Source organism: Bubalus bubalis, chromosome 18 (assembly GCF_019923935.1).
Source record: "Bubalus bubalis isolate 160015118507 breed Murrah chromosome 18, NDDB_SH_1, whole genome shotgun sequence".
Taxonomy (NCBI): Eukaryota; Metazoa; Chordata; class Mammalia; order Artiodactyla; family Bovidae; genus Bubalus; species Bubalus bubalis.
Window position 1 is genome coordinate 56,910,862 of NC_059174.1, and position 25,802 is coordinate 56,936,663.

The 25,802-nt window shown below is 50.9% G+C and overlaps 3 protein-coding genes and 2 long non-coding RNA genes across 15 annotated transcripts in view; 2 read left to right on the forward strand and 3 right to left on the reverse strand.

The window, feature by feature from the left end:
* On the forward strand, nt 1-21,122 carry LOC102405541. The gene is made up of 4 exons (XR_006546090.1): nt 1-138; nt 5,694-5,908; nt 11,725-11,892; nt 20,991-21,122. It is a non-coding gene; the product is annotated as an uncharacterized LOC102405541 (long non-coding RNA).
* LIM2 (lens intrinsic membrane protein 2) lies at nt 5,233-11,880 on the reverse strand. Its single transcript, XM_025270140.2, is given in 4 exon segments — nt 5,233-5,581; nt 5,817-5,951; nt 7,294-7,479; nt 11,583-11,880. Coding segments are annotated over 4 exon segments (681 nt in total). The 3' UTR covers nt 5,233-5,519.
* Nucleotides 12,715-14,807, reverse strand: C18H19orf84 (chromosome 18 C19orf84 homolog). Its single transcript, XM_025270136.2, has 2 exons — nt 14,642-14,807; nt 12,715-13,943 (listed from the first exon to the last, which is right to left on the reverse strand). The coding sequence occupies exons 1-2, from the start codon at nt 14,674-14,676 to the stop codon at nt 13,436-13,438; spliced, it is 543 nt and encodes a 180-aa protein (XP_025125921.2). The 5' UTR covers nt 14,677-14,807; the 3' UTR covers nt 12,715-13,435.
* SIGLEC10 (sialic acid binding Ig like lectin 10) overlaps nt 13,824-25,802 on the reverse strand; it is a 14,975-nt gene continuing 2,996 nt past the window's right edge. For 4 of the 10 annotated variants that reach the window (XM_044931417.1, XM_006065884.3, XM_025270103.2 and 1 more), the window contains 6 exons: nt 25,103-25,150; nt 24,714-24,971; nt 24,345-24,629; nt 23,743-23,836; nt 23,490-23,619; nt 21,156-22,059 (listed from right to left, as the gene is read on the reverse strand). In XM_044931417.1, the coding sequence (XP_044787352.1) occupies nt 21,799-22,059; nt 23,490-23,619; nt 23,743-23,836; nt 24,345-24,629; nt 24,714-24,971; nt 25,103-25,150 (1,076 nt within the window). In that variant the 3' untranslated portion in view covers nt 21,156-21,798. Of the gene's footprint in view, nt 13,944-16,194; nt 16,311-20,433; nt 20,587-21,155; nt 22,060-23,489; nt 23,620-23,742; nt 23,837-24,344; nt 24,630-24,713; nt 24,972-25,102; nt 25,151-25,802 lie in introns of those variants that run through there. The other 6 variants (XM_006065890.3, XM_025270104.2, XM_044931418.1 and 3 more) reach the window with 5 other exon arrangements.
* The window catches only part of LOC112580420, a 10,561-nt gene continuing 8,482 nt past the window's right edge, over nt 23,724-25,802 (forward strand). For both annotated transcript variants that reach the window (XR_006546088.2, XR_003104811.2), the window contains exon 1: nt 23,724-23,849. This is a non-coding gene — a long non-coding RNA (uncharacterized LOC112580420). The remainder of the gene's footprint in view (nt 23,850-25,802) is intronic.

Below are 25,802 nucleotides of genomic sequence, written 5' to 3' on the forward strand. Positions count from 1 at the left end.
CTCGCCCTGGACAGTGGCGGCGGGGGTTGGCCCTGAAGATGTCGCATTGTCACTGGTTTGGAACTTGTCTGTCTCCACAGAAGCCTCTCTACCTGCTGCCCTTGGGGGCCTCCGCACCAGAGGGGCTTCCTGGAAAAGGTGAGAGAGAGAGACGGGGGGTGGGTAGAGGGGTGAGCAGAGGGGGCATGCGGTGAGTGAGGCTGGGGTGTGAGTTAGATGGGAGGGGAGGTGTGACTAGAGGGAGACAGTTGGGGGAATGCATCATGCTTTCCTGTGATTCTGCAATTTTCCATTCTGGGAGGTGGGGGCCCCCAATTCTAGGGTCTCTGCAAAAAGAGAGGGGGCAGTTGGCAAAGATGCTGGGAGCTGCAGGAGGAAGGTGCTAGAAGCCTAGACTCCAGGTGCTGAACTCAGACTCCCGGCTCCTTGCTTGGAGCTTGTGCTGGGGGGAAGGTAGACAGTGACCACAGTCTGAAAGTTTGCAGAGGGGAAGACATGCCCACATCCTGATACAAATGAGTTCACAAACAGCTCGGCGGAGAGTAAGGCGTTCAGCCTGGTGGGCTTCATCGCCGGGATCGGGGTTTCTGTGGTCGGGGGAGGAGGGGGGATGGGTAAAGGATGTCAGGGCAAGACTTTCCGGCCCTCCCCGCCTCAGCCAGCGTCAGGCCCTGGGCCCCACCTCAGGCATAAGGGGAAGGTGTCACGGCCCAGGGGGGAGGCGCAGACCCTGACCCTATCTCGGTGAAGCAGGAGTGACCTGGAATAGGACTGCTGTCCTGAAGAGGAACTGAGCTGACAGTCCCAGGACAGCTAGCAAAGGGGAGAACGAGAGTGACTGCAGGAGGCCGGTCCACTTCCTTAGCTGGAGACTCCAGTTTGCAGAGTTTGGCCCCCATCTAGATCCTCACCACCTGGGCAACTGGTCACTCCTGAGAACACGCTCCGGAGGCTCCTGGAAGGAGATCCGGGTCATGGGCAGCTGGGGCACCATCTCGAAAGCGGTGATGGACCCGGCTTCTGTGAGGAGCAGCTGGACAGGCTTCAGGAAGTCCGGCCTGAGGGCATGTGATGATCACATGCTCGGAACCCATCTGTGATCTTCTGTTTTTCCTCTTTTTCTCCCCACCATGTCTCTCCCATTTTCTCTTTTGGCCTTACTAAATGGTTTGTGGGATCTTAGTTTCCCAATCAGGGACTGAACCCCGGGCCCCTGGCAGCGAGAGCAGAGTCCTAACCACTGGACCACCAGGGAAATGTCCTTCTCTGTGATCTCGACCGCATCCCAAGCCCAACCTCATCCTGACCGCAGCTCCAATCCCGTTTTGAGCCCCATTCCTATCCTCCAACCCCATTCTCATTCCCAAACCCAACCCCAAACTCAATCCCATCTTTTCTTTTTGGCTGCACCCTGAAGTTTGCAGGATCTTAGTTCCCTGACCAGGGACTGAACCCAGGTCCCAAAATCCTAACCACTGGACCACCAGGAAATTCCCTCAATCCCATCCTTAACCCCAGTTTCAATCCCAAACTTCCACTCCAACCCCAAACTCAACCCCATCTCAAACCCCAAACATAACCCCATTCTCGTTCCCAAACCCAACTCTATACTCAGCCTGATGCCCAAACACAACCCATATTAAACTCCTGAGTTTAACCCCAACCCTCTCCTCCCACCTAACTGCTTTCTTAATCCCAAACCCAACCCCAATCTAAACCCCATCCCCAAACCCAAATCCATCCTCCCATTTAACCCTCTTCTCATTTCTATACCTACACTGGTTCCACCCCTACTTCCTTCTTCATGCCTCTCCCCAACCCCAGTAATTCCTACCTCAATCCACATACCCTTCCATTTTTACCTTCATCCTACCTCCTGGTCCAAGCCACTGGAGGACTTAGAGCAGAAGGGGGACAAGATATGAATCATGTTTTAATAAACATTCCTTTAAAAGTCTAAAAACAAAGCTGCAGAAGGTGCAGAGAAAAAGGAACCCTCTTACACTGTTGGTGGGAATGTAAATTGGTACACCCACTATGGAGAACAGTGTGGAGGTTCCTCAAAAGACTAAAAATAGGACTTCCCTGGTGGCACAGTGAATGGGAATCCACCTGCCAGTGTGGGGGATGTGAGCTCCATCCCTGGTCTGGGAAGACCCCACATGCCACGCAGCAACTAAGTCCATGTGTACTGAGCCTGCACTCGTTTAGGGAGATGTTGGTAGGAGGAGATGTGGGGTGTGAGAGAGATCAGGAGTCAGCTTTAGATTGACATGTGAAAATTGAGATGCTTCTTCAAGTGGGAATGTTGAGCAAGTAGTAGTTGGAGCTGTAAGTCTGAAGTTATAACATTATTGTTATTACTAGAGTCATTGTTGTTCAGTTGCTAACTCATGTCCAGCTCTTTGCGACCCCGTGAACTGCTGCACACCAGGCTTCCCTGTCCATCGCCAACTCCTGAAGTTTACTCAAACTCATGTCCATTGAGTCAGTGATGCCATCTAACCATCTCATCCACTGTTGCCCCCCTTCTCCTTTTGCCCTCACTCTTTCCCAGCATCAGGATCTTTTCCAATAAGTCAGCTCTTCGAATTAGGTGGCCAGAGTATTGGAGCTTCAGCTTCATCATCAATCCTTCGAATGAATATTCAGGGTTGATTTCCTTTAGGATGGACTGATTTGATCTTGCAGTCCAAGGGACTCTCAAGAGCCTTCTCCAGCACCACAGTGGGAAAGCATCAATTCTTCGGCGCTTATTCTTCTTTCTGGTCTAGCTCTCACATCCGTACACAACCATTGGAAAAACCATAGCTTTCAGCCCCTATAAATTCCTGGAGTAAGTCTCAGTAGATATTTCTACTTAAATAGGCTTCAATAAATTATAATTAAAGCAGACTTTGTGCTTGCTTTGGCAGCATATATTCTAAAGAGGAAAAGAGGAAGACTTCAATTGCTATAATTACTAGAGGAAGCCTCTATAAATACAGTATTGTTATTTGAGGAGGGCCTAATAAATATGTCTAGAGAGTAAGCCTCTATTAATATAACAGTTCCTAACATAGGCTGCAATAAATATTCTTATTATTGGAACTAGCTTTCTAAACAGTCTTATTGTTTTATGATAAGCATTAGTAAATCTCATGGCAGTAGGCATGAGTTTGTTGAATGAACTAACAAATGAGTGAATGAAGAGAAGGTCAAGGTCATGAGTGATGGATGAAGAGGCAGCTGCAGGAGGAGGTGCAGGTCAGACTTCTAGTGTTTATTCTTGGAGGGGCTCATCCAGGGAGGGACAGGAAGTTGGGAGAACCAACTGGAGATGGCATGAGTAGGCAAGGAAATTGTTTTTTTCACAGATTTTTTTTTTTTTTTTTGGCTATGCTATGCAGCATGTGGGATCTTAGTTCCCCCACCAGGGACTGAACTCAGGCCCCCCGCATTGGAAGCTCAGAGTCTTAACCATTGGACCACCAGGAAAGTCCCACAGATGTTGTCATTTATCCTATTATCCTCTTGTGATATTGTGATTTATAATAAGTATATATTTGGTCTTTGTCCCCACTTCTGGCATCTAGGAAAAAGAGGTAAGTTCTGGTGGCTCAGATGGTAAAGAATCTGCCTGCAAGGCGGGAGACCTGGGTTCAACCTCTGGGTTGGGAAGATTCCCTGGAGAAGCAAATGGCTACCCACTCCTGTATTCTTGCCTGGGAAATCCCATGGATAGAGGAGTCTGGCGAGCTACAGTCCATGGGGTCACAAAGAGTCGAACACCACTGAGTGACTAACACTTTCACTTTCAACTTTCTGGCATTCAGATCCTTAAAGCCTAAAATTTCCTAAATTGTGAGGGCAATCAAGGTGTCTCGTGTTATATTAGTGTGCTGACTGGGACCACCCCTCCTTAACCAAAGGGACGGGGCTGGTTGCCAGGGGGACCAAGCACTCCATTAGAGGGTCAGAACTTGCAGTCCCAACACCTGACCTCCTGGTAGGAAAGAGAAGTTGGAAATTGAACTCAGTCACCAATGGCCAATGATGTTCTCAATCATAATTGAGTAATGCAGCCTCCATAACAACCCAAAAGGAGAGGGTTCAGAGAGCTTCTGAGGTTGGTGAACTTGTGCTTTTGGTGGGAAGAGTGACCTACTTGGAGACAGCATGGAAGTTTCGGGCCCCTTCCCGCTTACCTTGCCCTGGGCATCCCTTCCATCTGGATGTTCTGAGTTAGATTCTTTTATAACACACTGGTGACCTAGTAAGTACAATGTTTCTCTGAGTTCTGTGAGCTGCAAATGAATCGAATCCCCTCAGGGGGTCGTGGGGACCTCTCATCTCTTGCTAGCCCTTCAGAAGCACAGGTGGCAACCTGGACGTGTGACAGGCGTCTGCAGTGGGGGGTGGTCTTACAGGGCTGTCTTTAACTCATGTGATCTGTCAGTTTCTTCAGGTAGAGTGTATCTGAATTGAGTTAATTGCTTGGTGATGTGGGGAAAACACACACACACACCCATCAGAACATACGGGGTCCTCTCTAGTGGTCCAGTGGTGAAGACTCCATGCTCCCAATGCAGGGAGCCCAGGTTCCATCCCTGGGGAGGGAACTAGACCCAGCATGCCACAACTAAGACCTGGTACAGCCAAAAAAAAAAAAAAAAAAAGAATTGGACTTACATACATCAGCTTCCTAGCAGTTGTGAGTGAGCCTAGGAAATTCCCTGGCAGTCACCCTGTGGTTAGAACTCCACGCTTCCACTGCAGGGGGCCTGGGTTCCATGCCTGGTTGGGGAACTAAGACCCACAAGCTGCACTCATGCCTGTGTGCTAAGTCATTTCAGTCGTGTCCTACTCTTTGCGACCCTGTGGACTGTAGCCCACCAGACTCCTCTGTCTGTGGGATTTTCCAGACAAGAGTACTGGCATGGGTTGCCATGCCCTTCTCCAGGGGATCTTCCCAACTCAGGGATCAAACCTGCATCTCCTAGGTCTCCTGCATTGGCAGGTGGATTCTTTCCCACTAATGCCACCTGGGAAGCTCCTACATGCTGCATGGTGTGGCCAAAAAAAAATAAAGAAGAAGTGGAACCTAGTAGCAGGGGCCTGTGTGGTTTATTCTGGTGCCCACCCCTACAGGAACCAAACAGCTTGGGCTACTATAATGCAACCACTCCTGCCCCATTCACCACAATCACCCCTCTTTCTATCTACCCTAAGCCCTCAGGGACCACATTTCAGTAGTTTCAACCAGTTTTATTAGACTCCAAAAAGCCGCTCTAATGGATATCCCATTTCTCTAACAACCCCCCGGCAGGTGGGGTTGTAGGTCTTCTCAACTGCCTCCCCCAGGCCCCAGTCTTGCTCCCTTCCCCTTGGGACACAGGAGTCAGGGGTCCCCACCCAGTGTCCGGGACCAAGCCCCCTCACGCCCCCTAGGAACCAGGGTTTCAGGCCTCTAGGCCCTTCCCCTCCTCTTCAGTGACCAGACTTCTACTTCCAGGTGCAGTCGGGGCACACATTTGGGCTCAGCGGGGAGTGGACAGGCGCCGACATTCATGCATCCGGTAGGCACACATGTAGAAAATTCCTGCACGAGAAGAGACCCCAGTGGACCCCGCCCTAAGCCCTCCCAGCCCTCCATCCCCCCAGCCAGCCCAAGATCCCAACACAGTATTCCCTTTCTCCCTGATTGTCTGCAGGGCTTGGAGTCTGCTTTCTGGCTCAATGCTGGGCACCCTGTCTGGGACTCCCCATCATTTCGCCCTCCTGGGTGCTGCCGGCTGGGACACAGACACTGACCTTCCCACCCCCAAACCTGGTACCTGCAAAGAAGGTCATGAGCAGGGCTACCCAGCCCAGGATGTAGGACCAGGAAAAGCGCCAGTCCCCGAAGCGGCGACCCAGAAAGCTGACGGTAACTCCAGTGTAAATGGCCAAGGCCAGCAGGACGAAAAAGGCTGGAGAGGGCGGGAGATGGGGGTGTGTGTGGGAATGGGGTTGAGTTTAGAGATGGGACTTCCCTGGTGACTCAGAAGATAAAGAATCTGCCTGCCATGCAGGAGACCCAGGTTTGATTCCTGGGTCAGGAAGATCCCCCGGAGGAGGGAATGGCTACCCACTCCAGTATTCTTGCCAGGAGAATCCCATGGACAGACGAGCTTGGCGGGCTACAGTTCCATGGAGTCGCAAAGAGTCGGACATAACTTTTTGCTTTTAGAGATGGGAGTTGGAATGAGATTGAGAAGGGGGCATGGATGCAGAGAGGGATAAGGGTGAGGATGGGGGCTGAGTTGAAAGTAGGAATAAAAATGAGTGGGGAGTAGGGTTAAGGGCAGGGATGGGGTGGGGTCATGTTGTGTCATAAAGAGTCTGACTGGTCTTCGTCTCTGGTTTCTGGGAGGGAAACTCTAAATCCTTGGAACTTTCTGAGTAATAGGAGTGTCTTTGTTTCTCTTGAGCCTCTCAAATCACACCTGAGTTTATATTGACGAGCAGAGATGACTCAGGGTGAGAGCTGGTCACCAGAAAGACCAACTGTAGGATGGAGGGTTGGGACTTGGAGCCACCTGGGATCACTCTAACCTCTGGGGAGGAGAAAGGAGCTGGAGATTGAGCTCAATCAGGTGGCCCATGATGCAATCATTCACGTTCTTGTAATGAAACCAAAAGAAATGCAGGCCACTGCTGCTCACTGGGGCTTCTTGGTTGGTGAACATATGGATGTGCTGGGGTTGGAGGGTAGGGTGATGAGCCCCAACTCTGTAGGGAGAGGGCATGGGAACTGTGTGTTCAGGACTCTCTCCAGCTTCACCCTATGCATTTCTTTAGTTGGCTGGTCTTGAGCTGTATTCTTGGTAATAAAACTGAAATGTTTAAGTATTATGCTTTCCTGGGTTCTGTGAGTTGTTCCAGCAAATTTTTGAACCTGAGTGGATCCTGGGAACCCCTGAATCTGTAGCTGATAGATCAAAAGTGCAAGTGGGCTGGGGACCCCACTTGCAGCTGAAGTAGGGGCAGTCTTGTTGGGAACTGTGCCTTTAAGCCTGTGGGGTCTGATGCCAGCTCCAGGTGACAAGTGCCAGAATGGAATGGCAGTACACTTAGGTGGTATAGGAATCAACGAGCGTTAGAAATAGTCATGAAGTTGTTGTTGGGAGTGGAGGTGGGATTCCGGTGCAGGTGGAGTTGAGAGCAAGGAGCAGTGGGGAATGGAAGCAGTGTTGGGGGTGGGCATGGGTGGGGGTTGGAGCTGGGCAGGGAGTCAGGGAGAGGGGTAGGTATAGGGTGCGGTTCACTCACTGGAGGCGAAAAACATGATGCCTGCAGAGAAGGGCCGGGAGAGGCGGGTGAAGCTGGGCTGCTGAGCGAAGGCCACGATGCCCATGATGATGCCGGAGGTGGCACAGAGGGACGACAGGATCATGAAGGCCCGGGTGGCATTCCAGTATGCTGTAAGAGCACCCCACGGTCACTGCTGTGCTGCCCCTGCCCTCAGAGGGAAGGCTGCTACCTCTGAGGGCAGGAATGCCTTCCCCCTGTCCATATCCCTGACCCAACTCTTCCTTCACTGCTCTTCAAACGGCCCCCTCTTCACCTGGCAAATTCCTATTCATCCTCCAAAGCCCACCTCCCAGATCCCCTCCTCTAGGAAGCACTCCCTCACCCCTCAGGCACCATCAACACTTCCTTCTCTGGTTTGAGACTCTCTTTGTCTATCTCCCTCTCCAGCCTGATTGCTCCCTGAGGACAAGTACCTGATTGATTCTACATCACAAATATGCCCAGCAGAGGCTTGTTTGAACAGGAGTCTAGAGAAATGTTTGTTGGATGAATGAATGAGTAAATGAATGGATACCAATTTCCCATATCCCCCTGCTACTCACTGTCTACCCTCTCTCTCATGCTCCCTTTCCCTTCCCTCATACCACTTGCCCATATCTAAAAATGTCCCACTTGTTTATTTCTAACTTGTTTATGATGTCTAACTCTCTGCACTGAGTTTTCGGCTCTGTAGGGACAAGGGTCTGGCTTTCTCATTTACTGCTGTATCCCCAGCATCTAGTGCCTGGCATGTAGTAGGTGTTCAGTAAACATGTTGAATGAATGAAAATCCCTGAGAACAGTCTTCATGATCTCAACTTCCACTTGGCAACTGTCAAGTATGGACCAGGCTCTCTTTTCCTGTATGACCCTATTTATTCCTTCCAAGAGTCCTATGCTGTGTTTTCCTGCCCATTTTTTTCAAGTGAAGGAAGGAATAGAGGCTCAGAGAGGCTCAGTGTTTTGCCCAAGGTCCCACCATTAGCAGAGAGACTAGAGTTGAAAGTCAAGCTCAAAACTCTCAGTCTTAACTACTTGGGGCCACCTGCTGGTCATACCCAGCTGACCATGAATCCAGAGAAGGCTTGAAAAACCGGAATTTTCAACAAGAGCTGGAGGTCCAGATTTTAATGTAAAATCTCCAGACTTTTTTAACACTGGCGTATTATAAAACAAAGACATCTCTTTGTTGACAAAGGTCTATATAGTCAAAGCTATGGTTTTTCCAGTAGTTGTATGTGGATGTGAGAACTGGACCATAAAGAAGGTTGAGCGCTGAAGAGTTGATGCCTTTGAATTGTGGTGTTGGAGAAGACTCTTGAGAGTCCCTTGGACTGCAAGGAGATTAAACCAGTCAGTCCTGAAGGAAATCAACCCTGAATATTCACTGGAAGGACTGATGCCAAAGCTGAAGCTCCAATACTTCGGCCACCTGATGTGAAAAGCCAACTCACTGGAAAAGACCCTGAGGCTGGGAAAGACTGAAGGCAAAAGAAGGGGGTGGCAGAGGATGAGATGGTTATATAGCGTCACTGCACTGACTCAGTGGACATGAATCTGAGCAAACTCCAGGAGATAGTGAAGGACAAGGAAGCCTGGTGTGCTGCAGTCCACGGGGTCACAAAGAGTCAGACACGACTTAGCGACTGAACGATGACGACGACTTTGGAAACTTTAAAAATGTTATGAATACACGTCTAAGGTTGGGTTTGGCCCTGGGGAAGCACGCTCAGAACTCCTGCTCTAATTTTGGTGATTGGAGTACATAAGTCATACAATGAACGAACAAGTTAAACCAGTTGTTTGGACAAATACTCAAAAATCTATTGGGGTGAGGTTGTCCCTGAGCCCCTCAGTCTCGGGGTCATGAAGATGTTAAATGAACCTGAAGACCTCCATCCAGCCTCCCTCTCTCCCTTCCCCGGCAAAGATAAGACAGAGAAGAAATCAGAGCATCCCAGGGCGGGGGGTAGGGTGGGGTGGTTCCCAGTCTGAATCAGGAGGAATTGTAGAAGTGTGACAATGGATGCAGCCAGAAATGAAAAAGATACATGAGCCTTTTTCCCATGAGATACATTTCCTATGAGCCATCTCCCATGAGATACATGGGATCCTAAAAAGACACATGATTGGCAGATGGTGCTCTGAAACCGGTAGCCCAGGGCAAGCTTTTCCACTCCCCCGCCTCAGCTTACCGCTCTAGTGAATGGGCAGGTTTGGTGAGATGGGGTAGATGAAATCTCCTGCCACAAGCCTGTCACATCACAGGGCTCAGGGAAGGTGGGCTCCTCCTCCCAACCCCCTCCCCTTGCAAAAGAATTGGTTTTTCAAGGTCATGTATTCTGTCTTATTTATAGACACAAAGGAACTGCCTTCTTAGTGTTGTTGGGACAACTAAGGGAGTTAATCCAGGCAAAGTACTTAGTATAGCATGTAAGGCACAGTAACAATATGTGCCAGTTATTATTATTATTACTGCCATCACTGGATACATATAATATAGAGCATTTGATACACTGTATATCATTAATATATTACATAACACATATTATATAATATATGTGAGGTAATATAGTATGTATCTCTATGTATCTCTCTCTCCAGGTATGAGATTCCCAGGTGGCGCAGTGGTAGAGAGCCAGCCTGCCAATGCAGGCAATGCAAGAGATTCCGGTTCAATCCCTGGGTTGGGAAGATCCCCTGGAGAAGGCAATGGCAACCCACTGCAGTATTCTTGCCTAGAGAATCCCATGGACAGAGGAGCCTGGTGGGCTGCACTCCACGGGGTCCTAAAGAGTTGAACATGACTCAGCACTCACAACTTCCATATATATGTGTATATATACACTTGACCATTGAACAGCACAGGTTCAAACTGTGCAGGTCCACTTACATGCAGATTTTTTTTTTCCAATAAATACATACAGTACTACACGATCTGGGGTTGAATCCGCGGATGCAGAATTGTGGCTATGGACCCATGGCTGTGGAACAGCAGATACAGAGAGCTGACTATGTGACTTGAGCATCCAGGGGTTTGGGTATCTACTATGGGTCCTGGAACCAATTCTCTGAGTATGCTGAGGGACGGAGGGATGACTGTACATACATACAAATATATACAGATAGGGAAAGAAGTACACAGATATACATAGTACATTATAATAATTTATCAGAGAAGGCAATGCACCCCACTCCAGTACTCTTGTCTGGAAAATCCCATGGATGGAGGAGCCTGGTAGGCTGCAGTCCATGGGGTCGCGAAGAGTCGGACATGACTGAGTGACTTCACTTTGACTTTTCACTTTCATGCACTGGAGAAGGAAATGGCAACCCACTCCAGTGTTCTTGCATGGGAAATCCCAGGGATGGGGAGCCTGGTCGGCTGCTGTCTATGGGGCTGCCCAGAGTCGGACACAACTGAAGCGACTTAGCAGTAGCAGCAGCAGCAGTGCTTGAGACTGGGTTCAGTCCATGAGCCAGGAAGATCCCCTGGAGAAAGGAATGTCTACCCACTCCAGTGTTCTTGCCTGGGAAATCTCATGGACAGAGGAGCCTGTTGGGCTATGGTCCATGGGGTAGCAAAGAGTTGGACCCAACTGAACAACTGAGCACGCATGCACATTAGTCCATCTACTGTAAGACCTATTTTTATCCCATTTTTGCAATATAGAGTGTAATACATACACTATATGGGCTTCCCAGGTACCACTAGTGGTAAAGAACCTGCTGCCAATGCAGGAGACGTAAGAAATGCAGGTTCTGTCTCTGGGTTGGGAAGATTCCCTGGAGAAGGGCATGGCAACCCATGCCAGTATTCTTGCCTGGGAAATCCCGTGGACGAGGAGCCTGGTAGGCTACAGACCATAGAGTCACAGAGTCAGACATGACTGAAGCGACTTAGCAGCAACATATACACTATATATCTATATACACATATATACACACACGTATACATATACACATATGTATTACATGGCTTGGCTCACAACAAATATTAAAAAATACCTCATCTAGCATAGCAAATTTAGGGTCTGTATTGCTTCTGCATCCTCCTAGTACTGAACAGAGTTCTTGACAGATAATATTTAGAAAATGCTCTTTTGTCAGCCCCAGCCCCAACTGCTGTTACCTGACCTCTATTTCATGCCATAAAATGTCACCTTTCTCCTTAACTTCTAAATCAGTACATCCTGTAATTGTACCACAAAAAAAATACTGGAATCCCAACTCTGTCCCTTCCCTGCTGTGTGACCCTTGGGCTGGACCCTTTCCCTCTCTGAACCACATGGTTCTCCATCTGCAAAACGGGGGGCCCTTCTGCTATAAGGTTCTGCCCTGAGGGAGGCTCTGGTCCCAGGCAGAGCCCAGACCCCATCCCGGAGCCTCACCAATGCTCTCCGTTTGCAGGTAGCACTTGGTGCCCAGGCAGTATCGCCACAGGCCCTGGTGGGCAAAGGCCCCTGACAGCCGGTACTGCATCCAGTGGTCTGTCGCCGTGGCCACCACCAGGAGGATGGTCCCCACCCAGGCACAGAAGAGGCCGCCTCCCATGAAGCTGTACATGGTGACCTGTGGGTGAGGGGAGAAATGGGGTCACGAGCTGGACTCCCGGGTCCTGCGGGAGGTGAGGGCTGGGGGATCTGAGTCCTGGTTTGAAGGAGGAGGACCTGGGGACCTAGACTTCCAAACCCTAGGGTGGGGAGAAGGGGTGGGGGCTGGGACATCAGGTCCCAGTGGGAGCAAAGAACTGGGCACCTGGACCCCTGGCTCTGGGGGAGGAGAGCTTGAGGACCTAGACCTTTGTGTCCTGGGGGAGACCAAGGCTGGGGGCCTAGACATCCCGGTCCTAAACTGGGAAGGGGCTGGACACTCCCTGCTCCTTGGGGCACCAGGTCTCTGGGGGGAAGGAGAGGGCTGGGGCCTGGACTCCCAGATCCGAGGTAGAAGGGGGCTAGGCTAGGACCCCACCCGCAAGGTCCCAGGGAGAGAAGGGAGTCCCAGGGAGAGAAAGGAGTCCCGGCCACCTACGTTTGCGGGGAGGAGGGGGCCACGCCTGGTCCTTACCTGAGCAGCAGATTCTGCCGAGCCCTCCGTCTGCCTCGGCCCCTCTGAGCAGACTGAGCCTGGCCAGGTCGCTAGCCTCTCGGCTCCCTGGGTCCCCCCAAATCCCTTAAGCCTCCCCACACAATGGCCTCGCAGCCCAGCAGCTTCCAGCAGGCAGAGGCCCCCAGATGGAATTCGCTGAAGCAGGAATCCAGGCCCTGCCTCTCCGCAGCCCCTGGCCCCACTGGCCTCTCTCCGTGACCCTCCCAGTCACCCTGGCAGCCTTTCACAGGCCTGGCTTCCGGCACCCACGGGGTTAGCCCGAGCTGCGTAAGCACACACAGACACAAGACATAGGGACACTCAGCCATTTATTGTGCAAGCCAGTCCCCCTCCCCCAAGGGCAGAAAATGGGGTGGGCGCTGCAGGTGCCTGCATATGTTGGGACAACAGGGTTTTCTGCAAGTGGGGTCACAGGGCATGTCACCTGGGGGGCTGGGACAGGAAGGGGGTTGAGGATGAGGTGGCGCTGGCTGGGGTCGAGGACATGGCTGCGATGGGGGCTGGAGCTTCAGTGAAATGAAGGATGACGGGCCGGACTGGCCTTTAGGAAGAAGGGGATGAGGGAGCTGGGAACGAGGCTACGAGGGTGGGTCAGGGCAGAGATGGGAGCAGGAAGGGGGATGAATGGCTGGGGCTATGGGGTGGGGCTGGCGGGAATGGCTGTGGGGTTAGGAAGGGGGCTGGAGATGTCCGGGGGAGCCCCGGGGGGTTGGGAGAGAAGCGCAGGTTGGCACTGTAGTTAGGGATGCTGTCAGAGATGAGAAGGGGCTTGGGTTTGGGCATGAGGTTCAGGGTTGTTTCCCTGGCTTGGGATCCGAAGTCAGGTCCCGGTGTCACCAGCTGACTTGCAGGAGCCCCTCCCGAGGCTGTGGTTTTCAGGGAAGAGGGATGGGAGTGCGATGTTCCCTGGGTATTCTCTAGCAGGTATGGGGTCACCCCGGGCTCCAAGAAAACTCTCCTGGTGACCTCCAAGGCTCTCTCCAGAATCTGGGATTGCGGGATCCTCAGGGTCCTAGTACTCGGCCTCCCAGTCCTCAGCAGGTGGCGGCTCCACGGGTGGCTCCGGACCCTGGCTGTCCTTCTTCCCATCCTCAGCAGGAGGTGCTGGTGATGGTGGCGTCACCAGCGGGGTCTTGGGGCCAGCCCCACGGCCCCTGGCCCAGCCTCTCTCTGCCTGTTGAGCCCTCCCAAGTCCCCACCTCCGGTGGCCCCGGCCTGGCCTGTGCGGGAGGTTCCAGCCCCCGCGTCCCTTGGGTGGCCTCTTGGCAGTGCCTGGCTGGGTGCAGCATGCCTGGGGGACACAGGGGCAGGAGGGCAAGGACTGCTGAAGCGAGTAGGCCCCCATCAGGGCGCTATGCAGGAGGTAGGAGAGGGCATCCAGGCGGATGGGGACGGTCACAGAGGCCAGGCTCTTGGGGAGCCCCAGGTGGGCTGGATCTGGGGTACCCAGGAAAGAAGCGGGCAGAGCTGGGAAAGATGGAGGCGGCCACGACCCAGTCCCGGGGGATGGCAGATTGTTCCTATAACGACAAAAGGACAGGTCAGGCGGGGGATGTCCCCGGTCTACACATGCCTTTCCTTTCCACAGCCTCGCTGCTTCCTGCCTTCTCCCAGGCTTTCATCTCTCACCCTCAGGACCGTTTGCCTCTGACTTCTGGCCCCTTACTTTCTCTCTTTCTCTGTTCCTTCCTCTCTCTCTTTACGGACAGGCAGACCGCTCAGCTGGAGCTTCAGCGTCCCACCGAGCATGGTTCCCATTCCAGGCTGCCCTCCTCACCCATGTGTCTGGGCCAATCATTTCCCGCTTCTGAAACTTAAGTTTTCATACCAAGAGAGAACTTCTGGTGGTATCAAAGGTGCCTCTGAAAGGGCTGGGTCTGGGAAGTGTTCAATACTTGGGGTCAATTATTATTATTTCTCCAGACAATTATTAGTATCTTCAATTCTCCTGGTTCCCGCTAGAAACTTCTCTTTCTTCCATTAATATCTGCTTCTAGCTCTCTCCCTGTTTCTCAGTATCTCGCTCAGCTCTGTCGCTAAGATCCTCAAAGATTCTGTTTGTATGAGATGATACCAGAGCCTTACCCCACCCCCCACCCCCCACCCCTCGCCCGCCCCCGGTACCCTCTCTGGGTCTGCTCAACTCTCTCTCCGATTTTCTCTGTCCCTCCTCATTCTGGGTCACTGTCCTTCCCGCGGAGAGTCTCGTGTCTCTCACCCCTCAGGCCCAGTCTCTTCCTTTCGCTGTTCCATCTTTACGGGGGTGTTTCAAGTCTTTTCTAGCACCTTCACCTCGATTTCTCCAGCGCTCAGAGAAAGGGGAAGGGTCTGGGAGAAGGTGGGCGGGACTTTGTTGGGAAGGGGCGTGGCTTGCGGGCTGTGCGGGCGAGGCGTGCGGGTGAGGCGTGCGGGCGTGCGGGGTCGTGGCTTGCGGGGCGTGCGGGGGCGAGGCGTGCGGGCGTGCGGGGCAGGGGCGTGACTTGAGGGGCGTGGCTTGCGGGCGTGCGGGGGCGGGTCGCGCGGGTAGTGCTGAGCAGCGCGGAAGCGTGCGAGGTTTGGATTCTGCCGGTTGTAGATGCTTCCAACCGCACGTCTCTCAGGTCTCAGTTCCCACCTCCCAAGTGCAGGCCCCCAGCCCCTTCCTTCCTCAGCTCTAGAAGACTCTAGCCTCCTCTTCATCTGTATTCCTGGACCGCGTCCTGGAGGGAGTAGGGGTGGGGCCAATGATGTTCTCTAGGACTAAAGGGGCATTTAAGGGAATCTGAACATTGGATGCTCCCGGGGGCAGAGGGGTTAGTAGCTGGGCTGCGAATCTTCGAGGCTGGATTTCATTCTAAGCTCTGTCTCTGACTTACTGTGTGTTCGTAAACCCTTTTAGTCGCTGTTTTTTGAGAAACGGAGTTAATATTACCTTCTAGGATCTCGTGAGGTTTAAAGGCTATATCGCATGTGTAAAGTAGTCAACATGCGATCTGGACTAAAATTCATCTCAACCAATGAGCCTTTCTTATTGTTATTGCTGGTGACCATGGTAGTATTTTATTGAGAAGCAATGGGATTCTTGTATCTATTTATCTAAGAAATATTATTCAGTGCCTGCAATACTCTAGGCGCCAGGTTGGGCGCCCGACAAAATAGATGCACGCTTATGAAACTTACGTGCTGGGTGAGCAACACACAAGGCACAGATGGTACATTTCCTACATGAAAGAGGGCTTTGGAAGTGTAAAGACAGGACAAGGGATACGAAGGCACAGGGGATTGTTTTAGATAAGATGGTTAGAGAAGACTACTTGTGGGATGGTAGAGAGACCAGCAGGTGCAGAGGTCCTTCAGGGTGAAACAAACAGTGATTGAGGGACTGGGAAGCAATAAGCTAGGAGATGAACAGCTCTATTTTTAAAAAAATATTTTTTTAAATTTGGGAATACCTTCACATTTACAGAAAAGTTACAAAGATAACTTTGTAACTCACCCTGCTTCCACTCTTGTTATTTCCTTACGTGGTCGTGGAACATTTGTTACAGCTAAGAAATCAGCATAGTTCTTAAAAGTATATTTATTTTAGTTATTTATTTGACTGCGCTGGGTCTTAGGGATCTAGTTCCCTGACCAGGGATCGAACCAGGGTCCCCTGCATTGGGAGTTCAGAGTCCTAGCCACTGGACCACAAGGGAGGTTCCCTTACATGACTCTTAACTAAAACTCCAGACTTGATTTGGATTTCCCCAGTTTTTACACGAACATCTCTTTTTTTACTGTTCCAGAATCCAGTGCAGGGTCTCACTGAATCGTCACATCTCAGTCGCCTCTGATCTGCAGCCATTTCTGTCTTTCCTTGTTTTTCACAACTTTGATAGCTTGGAGGACTACTAGTCAGTTTTTTCCTTTTAATAAAACAGAAAGTGAAAGTGAAGTCACTCAGTTGTGTCCAACTCTGCGACCCCATGGACGGTAGCCTACCACGCTCCTCTGTCCATGGGATTTTCCAGGCGAGAGTACTGGAGTAGGTTGCCATTTCCTTCTCCAGGGGATCTTCCCAATCCTGGGATTGAGCCTGGGTCTCCCGCATTGTAGGTAGACCCTTTACTGTCCGAGCTGCTGCTACCAGGGAAGTAATAACACAGGTCTATTTTAATTAATAATTCCAATTTATTCGTCCTCATTTCACAGAGGTTCAAACTGGGCCTCAGAGAGGCTAAGTAAGTTACTCAAGGTCACAGAGCAGATAAATAACACAACTGGGATTTGAACCTTACCTCCAGAATCTGCTTTTAATGGAGACACAAGTAGAAGCTAAATTGTATAATACCTTATAGGCTGCATTGAAGACTATGGAATTTTTTAAATTTAATTCTGGAACATTGAGATGACTTTGAACGTTTGCAGGCAGAGGTGTGACATAATTTATGTTTTAAGAAGAGCTCTGTGCCTGCAGTTTGGGGAGTAGATTGTGGTGGGGCTTAAGACTGGAAGCAGGAAGCCTAGGGAGAATGCTGTTATCCTCTAGGCAAGGGTGGTGATGACCCCAAGGAGGGTGCGGATAATGGGAATGGGAAGATGTGAGTGTATTTACAATGTATTTTGGAAGGAGAACCATCAGGATTTGCTGTAGGGCTGCTGGAGGTGAGGAATGGGGAATCAAGGATGATGCAAAGTTTTCAACCTGAGTGGCTTTCAATATGAATTTTCTTATAAAAGCTCACAACATCCCACTTTAAGGATGAGAAATCGGAGAGTAACTCACTTTCCGAGTTCTCTTGAGCTAACTCTACGCCATGCTGGGGACTCAGTAGATGGAGAACCAATAGCTGCTCTTCAAGGGCTCTCAAGGTTTGGGGGCGGGGGGGTGAAATCCATGGTAGCATTCAGGGGTAATGGAAGCTGGGACACTGGCAGGGACAGGACAGTGAGAGCCGGAAGTGGGTTAAATGTAGCCTGGAGGCCAGGAAGTGGAGGGTCAAGTCGGGGGCCAGGAAAACAGTTGCTCGCTCACTAGAGGCTGGAGAAGAAGGTAGGGGAGGGTTTTTTGTTTGCTTGTTTTTACAGGAGGGGCCTTTGGGCTAGGTCTGGGGTGAATGGATGTAGAAAAAATGGTGCGAGCAAAGGCCAGGTGGCTGGAATCAAAAAGATTTTATCAAGAAACCTGGGTTTCTTTTCTGGCAGCTATGATTAGCATTCAGGTCTCATTAATCTGGTTACAGTCTATCCCAAAGAAGAAGCTTTTGTTGAACAGGGCTCCGAAATGACGGTTTGAATTCTCATTCTGCTTCTTACTAGCTCTTGCCCTAGAACAGGCTAAGTCTGTTTTTTCGCAACATAAGACTCAATCCCAGCATAACGGCACTGCTTCTGGTTTTGTTCCGTAACGGGTCCTCCTATTTCTGCGATCAGGGTCCGACCTTGTCACTTACCAAGTTAGTCAGTTCATTCGCTCAGTTGTTTCCAACTCTTTGCGACCCCATGAACCATAGCACGCCAGGCCTCCCTGTCCACCACCAACTCCTGGAGTTTACTCAAACTCATGTCCATTGAGTCAGCGATGCCATCCAACCATCTCATCCTCTGTCGTCCACTTCTCCTCCTGCCTTCAATTTTTCCCAGCATCAGGGTCTTTTCAAATGAGTCAGCCCTTCACATCAGGTGGCCAAAGTATTGGAGTTTCAGCTTCAACATCAGTCCTTCCAATGAATATTCAGGTCTAATTTCCTTTAGGATTGACTGGTTGGATCTCCTTGCAATCCAAGGGACTCTGAAGAGTTCTCCAACACCATAGTTCAAAAGCGTCAATTCTTCGGCTCTGAGCTTTATTTATAGTCCAACTGTCACATCCATACATGACTACTGGAAAAATCATTGCCTTGACTAGACGGACCTTTGTTGGCAAAGTAATGTCTCTGCTTTGTACTCTTGCCTGGAAAATCCCTTGGACGGAGGAGCCTGGTAGGCTGCAGTCCATGGGGTCCAGAAGACTTGGACACGACTGAGCGACTTCACTTTCACTTTTCCCTTTCATGCATTGGAGAAGGAAATGGCAACCCACTCCAGTGTTCTTGCCTGGAGAATCCCAGGGACGGGGGAGCCTGGTGGGCTGCCGTCTATGGGGTCGCACAGAGTCGGACACGACTGAAGTGACTTAGCAGCAACAGCAGCAGCAGTTTGGTCATAACTTTTCTCCCAAGGAGTAAGCGTCTTTTAATTTCATGGCTGCAATCACCATCTGCAGTGATTTTGGAGCCCAAGAAAATAAAGTCTACCACTGTTTCCACTGTTTCTCCATCTATTTGCCATGAAGTGATGGGACCAGATGCCATGATCTTAGTTTTCTGAATGTTGAGCTTTAAGCCAACTCTTTCACTCTCCTCTTTCACTTTCATCAAGAGGCTCTTTAGTTCTTCTTCAGTTTCTGCCATAAGGGTGGTGTCATCTGCATATCTGAGGTTATTGATAGTTCTCCCCGCAATCTTACCAAGTATCTGGCCCTTTAAGGCCCTCCCCAGGAGCTAGGAGAGCGGAGGCGGGCTTTTGAGTCTCTAAGGAAATGCGCTTCGCCCAGCTTCCAAAATTGACAGGCAAGTTCTGAAAAGTGACCAATCAACTCCTGCATCGGGTGGGAAGGACGTTTCCGATTTGTTGGGGGAAAGGGCAGTCATCGGCTTGAGCTCCGCCCACTCCTTGTTACATAGGACAGCGCGAGGCGCCATCCTCAGCTCTGATTGGCGGGTGAACTCGCATTGCTTCCGGGCCCGCTCCCTCCAGCTGTCAGATCTAGGTGGGGCTCGGAAGCAGTGCGAGGCTAGCACCCCAGGAGGGTAGCACCCTCATTCTTTGACTGGCTACGTTTCTGAGCACAAGTCTCTCTCTCGCCCTCTGATTGGCTGTTTCCTTTCAGCGCCAGGGCTGTAACAGAAGGTTTTGCCCTGGTCTTTAGCGGTGTCCCTTGTCTGCTTCTCGGCGCGGTAGCAGCCTAGACCGGGAGATGCTGAGCGAAGCTAGAAAGAGAGAGGGGTCCCCAGGCTGAGGGGAGTCTTGGTCTTCTAGAGAAGCTCATTGGACTTTCCTGATGGCTCAAGTGGGTTAGCAATCCACTTGGCCAACACAGGAGCCATGGATTCATCCCTGGCTCCAGAAGATCCCCTGGAGGAGGAACTGGCAACCCACTCCAGTATTCTTGCCTGAAAAATCCCGTGGATAGTGGAGCCTGGCGGGCTAGTGCTTGGGGTCGCAAAGAGTCGGACAGGACTGAGCAACTAAGGACAGGACTGGGCAACTAAGCACGCTTCCAGTCTTAGGACGACTCTCTTCCTTCCACTGCCCCCTAGAGGCCTCCGACTGTCAAAGTCCCAAGATGCGATCTTCAGAGCCTTCCTGGCCCACAGGACTCAAGGATTCCCTTAAATTCCTTCAGTCCCCTTCCCTGCAGGAGACCCTTGGGTGCCTTCTCTCCCTTGAGCCTTACCCAGTCGTTCAACACCTCCAACTTAAGAGCCCTTCCGGTCTTGGGGTTTTCCACTATTCTCAGAAATGGTCGGGATGCTTTGGCAAGAGGTTACTGGAGACTGAGTTTAAGAGGTCAGATTTGTGGGCTGAAGTCTGTGCTGGAATGAGTGTCCCTGGGTTTACGTGGCTCTCATGATTGCTTTTTTGCCCCCTAAGATTTTTAAATATTGTTCTTTTAAAAAATTATTTGGCTGTGCTGGGTCTTAGTTGTGGTGTTTGGGATCTTTGGTGCAGCATGTGGGTTCTAGTTCTCTGACCAGGGATGGAACCTAGGCCCCTTGCATTGGGAGGGTGGAGGCTTAGCCACTGGACCACCAGATAAATCTGCATGATTGCTTTTTAGATTGCTTGATAGTCAGGGTTTGCTAGAAAAGTCCGCTAAAGTGGCAGTGGGAGTCTGGAGGTGAAGGGCCCCAGAAAGGGAGATCGCTGAGATACTTGCATTAAATCATTTAAATTCTCACAATCTTTTAAAAACTGCTCAAAATGTTTTACATTTGTATTATTTACCTTCTTTCAAGTACAGTAAAATTCACTCTTTTTGGTGTGCAGTTCCCAGTTTTGACAGATGTATAGAGCTGTGTAACTGTCACTGCTAACAAGATCCAGCGTGTTTTTATCATTCCTCCAGATTCTCTTGTGCTGCCTCTTTGTCATAATAACCTTTTTTAAAAAAAAGTTTTCATCAGTTATTTATTGAAAATTCACTAAAAACTTAACACCATAATCATACTCTATGTTGGAGGAGTTTATTTTATATAGGTTATAATCATGCTTACTTGAAGGTCTATATGAACTTGACCTTATAGATTTCATGTAAAAGTTTAGTTACTCCAAGTCCTCTTATTGTCTTTAGAAAGTCTTTTTTTTTTTATTCAAATATAGTTCATTTACAATGTTGTGTTTAATTTCTGCTGTACAACAAAGTGACTCATACGTATATGTATCCTTTTTCATATTCTTTTCCATATATATGTATATATGACTGAATCACTGTGATCTACACCTGAAACTAACACAACATTGTAAACCAACTATACTGTAATTTTTAAAATTTTTGTTTAAAGGTGCCTACCATTCCAAAAGAAGAAGCAGAAGAACCAGGAAAGCTACTAAACAACAACAACAAACTTTTCCTAACTGAAGGCTAGCTTTCTTAGGCTTAGCAAGGCAACAACTCCATTCTTCCTGAAATCAGTCATAGGCAATACAGAAAAAAAAATGGGCATGACTGCGCTTCAATAAAGCTTTAATTAGGGACACTGAAATTTGAATCTCAAGTCATTTCCATGCATCATAAAACATCCTTCTTTTGATTTTTTTTTTCCCCCGAACCATTTAAAATGTAAAAAACACTCTCGGCTCACAGGTGCCATCAAAGCCGACAGCTTGACCCGTGAGGTTGTCTGGGCGACCTCACAAACAGGCATGCTTCATCCTCTCTAAAGGCTCCCCCAACAGTTGAGAAACTGAGACTATGAGTAATCAGCTGGGGCGGGGCCTGAGTTTCTCCAAGAAAAAGCTTTTCCTTGCTCAAAAGAGTGTATTTGGAGAAGTGAGGGCAGGAGGAGAAGGGGGCAACAGAGGATGAGATGATTGGATGGCATCACCGACTCAATGGACATGAGTCCGAGAAAACTCCAGGAGATGGTGAAGGACAAGGAAGCCTGGAGGGCTACAGTTCATGGGGTCGCAAAGAGTCGGACACGACTGAGCAACTGAACACCTCTGAAGACATTCATCAAGCTGGTCCAGGGTCTGGGACGGGATGACCCATCCTTGGAGGATTAAAAAGAGAGAGAGAGAGACCACACTCTGTTCTCATCCTAATTGCTCTGCCTGGCCTGCATCCGAGTCCTCTGGCCCAGCAGACCCTCAGTGGAACTGGATTTCAGCGTACTCTGGGTGCGTGCCCTCGGGTCTTTGGGTCTCCCATGGTCTAAGGCCTGGGAAGTTGAGGACAGCGTAATGGAGCTCCTCTTGGTTGTTCTCTGCTTCTGAGGCTTGTAGAGATGACTTGGGTCCTGGACAGTTGTGGGAGACGACATGGAGCTCCTTCTGATTCTTTCTGGCTTCCAGGGAGTGACCATCTGCAGGAGGAGGCTGGGAAGGACTGCTTGGTTTGGCTTTCTGTTTCTGAGCATAAGAGGGGGGGAAAAAACCGACCATCCTGCCTTCCTTCATTCAACAAATACTTGAGTGCCTTCCCAGTCAGTGCCAGGTACTAAGTAAGGAACTGGGGTTACATCAGGCAGTGAAACAAAGACTCTGCCTTCCCTGAGCTCGCCTCTTGTCTCTGGACAGGAACAAACTATAAACAGAAGTCTGTTGTTTAAGCCTCCATCCTGTGGCTCTTTGCTATGGCCGCCCTAGTGAACTGACTAATGCAGGTAGATTGGTGTGAGGACCACCACAAAACACAGAAGGGCTCCATCAACACATACATCTCCCTCCCATATCCATAACCTCCCTTCTCATCTGCTCCCATCCCGGAGCCCTCACAACTACTAACCTGTCCTCTATCTCTACAATCGTAACATTGGAGAGTGTTTTACACAGGGCATCTCGTGTAGGTGACCATTTGAAATTGGCTTTTTTTGTTTTTTTTCTTGGTCCCTAAGCTCTATCCAACAGAAGTGGGGAGAAGTGGTTTGGATGGATTTGGGAAGAGATGTGCTGATGGATCGATTGTGGGATGATAAAAAAGAGTAGAATAAGAAGTGACTTTAAGGCTGGAGGCTTGAGCAGTTGGGCCAATGTGGGCTCTTTGCTGAGATGCAGCGAGTGGAGGAGAAGGGATTTAAGTGGTACTTAGTCACAAGTTTGATTTTGGACAGGCAAAGTTTGAGATGACTGTTAGACATCCTAATAGATATGCAGCTTAGAGAGTTGGCTGTGAGTCTAGAGTTGAGGAATGAGTCTGGGAAATGTAAATTTTGGAGTCATCAGCATCTACATGTTCACTCCTGAAAATACCCAGCATTGGGTTAAACTGCACACTTTGGGTTAAGCAGCACACTTATTAGATGCCTGGTACTCAATGTTTTATGGGTAGAAAATGAGCCTATCAAATACCCAGAATGAGCCTACATGGTCTGTACTACTATTATCCCTTTCTTAACAGTTAAATTGAGGCACAGAGAAGTTAAGTGACTCATCCCAGAATACACAGAGTGGAAAGCAGGAAGGAACCCCGGCAGCCTGACTTCAAAGCCCTGTCCTTAATCATCACTAGGACATACGGACCCTCAGTGATATGAATCATTGTGGCATCATTAATTATACATAGTCATGTCGTTGGTAGTGGTGATGGTGAAATAGCTGCCATCTATTAAGCAATAACATGTGTTGTAATCCTCAAACCGGCTCTCAAGGAGGAAGCAACAGAGGCTCAGCAGGAAGGAGGGATATGGTCAAGGTCTCCTAGAAGTTATGTGTCAGAATCAGGGTTTGAATCCAACACCTGGGCCTTTTCCACTGTGAGGAAAATCGGGGACGGGGCTGAAGAGGAGCGCATACAGGAGTCAGAGAAGGGGACCAAGAGGCAGCGGGTTGGGAGCACTCACCAGGGGGCCGGCCTTAGGGATCACGTTGATGTAATCCAGGATCGTGCTCCTGCGTGAGAACCTGGACCGCGGAGCCTCTCCGGGGGCCGGGACCTTTGCCTGGGTCCATTTCTTCCTCAGAGTCCTCACTCTGAGGAAACACCCCGCCGCCTTGGTGTGCGCCCGGGTCCCGCCCCCTTTCCCGGGGTGCCCCCAGATTCCACGCCCCATCCCTCGCTGCCCCACCCCCACACACCCCCCGCTCCTAACTCACAAGATCAGGATGAAGCAGAGGAAGAGGAGGGTGGTGACGCCAATCCCTAGAGAGATTCCGCTGGCGAAGGCCCCGGAGGCGAGTCCCTTCTCGTCTGCACGGAAAAGGTCAGCCGTCTCTGAGCCCGTCCCATTCACGTGGGTCCTCACGTCCGCCCGCCACTAGGCGCTCAGTCTTCCGGCTCCCATGCCAGAGGTTTTCCCCTGCAGCCCCTTCCCATCGACTTCTTGGAAATTCCACTACACCCCAAGCCCAGATATCAGGCTTTCCTATTTAAATTTCCCCTTTGCATCCCAAGGGGCTTCCCTGGTGGCTCAGACGGTAAAGAATCCGCCTGCAATGCGGGAGACCTGGGTTCGATCTCTGGGTGGGGAAGATCCCCTGGAGAAATGGCAACCCACTCCAGTATTCGTGCCTGGAGAATCCCATGGACAGACGAGCCTGGTGGGCTATACATTCCATGGGGTTGCAGAGTTGGACTGGACTGAGGGGCTAACGCGCAGGCGTGTCCCCGCCCTCCCCCAGCTCCTGATCCAACCACAAGACCCAGCCCCGGTCCCTCTCAGCCCCCGCCTCCACGGGGTGTCCAGTTGACCCCTGACCTGGCAGCAGCAGGACAGACCCGCTCCGGACCCCGTGGCCGTTCAGGGCCTCGCAGCTGAGTCTGAGGCCGGAGCTGAGCCCCTCGCGGAGGCTCAGCGAACTGTTGGCCCAGGGTCCGGCGGAGCTGGAGGCGACCTCAAAGGAGGCGTTGCTGAGCTCCCCCTCCAGCAGCCCCTCCCCAAGCCGCCAGCGCAGGGAGGGGGCCGGCCGGGCTCTGGAGGAGCAGCTGCAGCGCAGACCCTCGTCCTCCTGGGAGCAGGAGGGGCCCAGCAGCTGCGGGGGGGCTGTGGGAGAGATGGGAGGGATCAGGGGCGCCCCTCCCCTCCCTGGAACCCCGGCCTCCTGTCCCCAGGGGACCCCACACTCACAGACCACGGAGAGGCTCAGGGAGATATTCTGGGAGCCCAGCGGGTTCTGAGCCCGGCAGATGAACTCCCCTTCCTGCTCTGTTTGTATCTGAGGCAGCTCCAGGACCCCGGGATCTGAGGGCTGGGAAGGGCTCACAGTCCGTCCCAGTCGGGCCCAGCTCAGCTGGGCAGGGGGGTTGCTGTGAGCGACACAGAGGAGACGCAGGCTTTGGCCCTCCAGGACCCGAAGAGATGCTCCACTCTCCAGGTTTTCCAGGGCTAGGGGGAGAAGAGGCAGGATGGATGAAGAGAGGAGGAGGGCACAGGAACCCTCCTGCCTGCTGATATGCCAGACGTCCGTGCCGCAGTGTGGGACCCAGAAGCCTGGCTCCTCTGATGCCCTTCCCTACCTGTGCGGTTTGCTTGCGAGACCATCACTTTCAGGTTCTCTGGGGCATCTGAAACAGAGACGGGGCGCTTGGCTGTAAACAAGGCAGGGGTTTCCTTCTGGGCCAAGTGAACGTCCCCAGGGATGAAGGGCTCGGAGTGGGAGGAGGGTTGAATCACCCTCTGAGTGATTCTCCGAAGAGGAACCCAAGGGAACTGACTGGTAAGAAGGGCAGGTCCCTAAGATACGGTGCTACGTAACAGAAATAGGTCTTTGGTCTTCGTCCCTACTCCACACACAGAGCTTCTAAAACTCCTGGATTTCCTGAATGGTAAGCATGATAAAGGTGCCTTGTTATTTAAAACAAACCCCTTTCCACCATCCCTGAGTATACCATTATTGAAGTGACTTTTGAAAGTGCCCGAGGCTGAGGGCTTGTTGTCTGGAGAACCGACCACTTGATTTGAGGGTTGAAACTTCCAGTCCCACCCCCTGACCTCTGAGGAGGGGAAAGAAAGGGGACTGGAGATTGAGTTTAATCACTAATGGCTGATTTAATTAAAAGTGACTATGTAACAGGGGCTTCCCAGGTGACTCAGTGGTAAAGAATCTGTCTGCTAATGCAGGAGACCCAAGTTCGATCCCTGGGTCGGGAAGATCCCCTGGAGGAGGAAGTGGCGACTCTCCCTGGTATTCTTGCCTGAGAATTCCCAGGGACAGAG

Bases quoted from the DNA above. Each gene is read 5' to 3' on its own strand.
- C18H19orf84 (XM_025270136.2), bottom strand. From the start codon at position 14,676: ATGGAACAGCGAAAGGAAGAGACTGGGCCTGAGGG. The intron at 13,944-14,641 runs GTGAGAGACACG...TTGTCGTTATAG, and splicing joins GAAGAGACTGGGCCTGAGGG to GAACAATCTGCCATCCCCCG.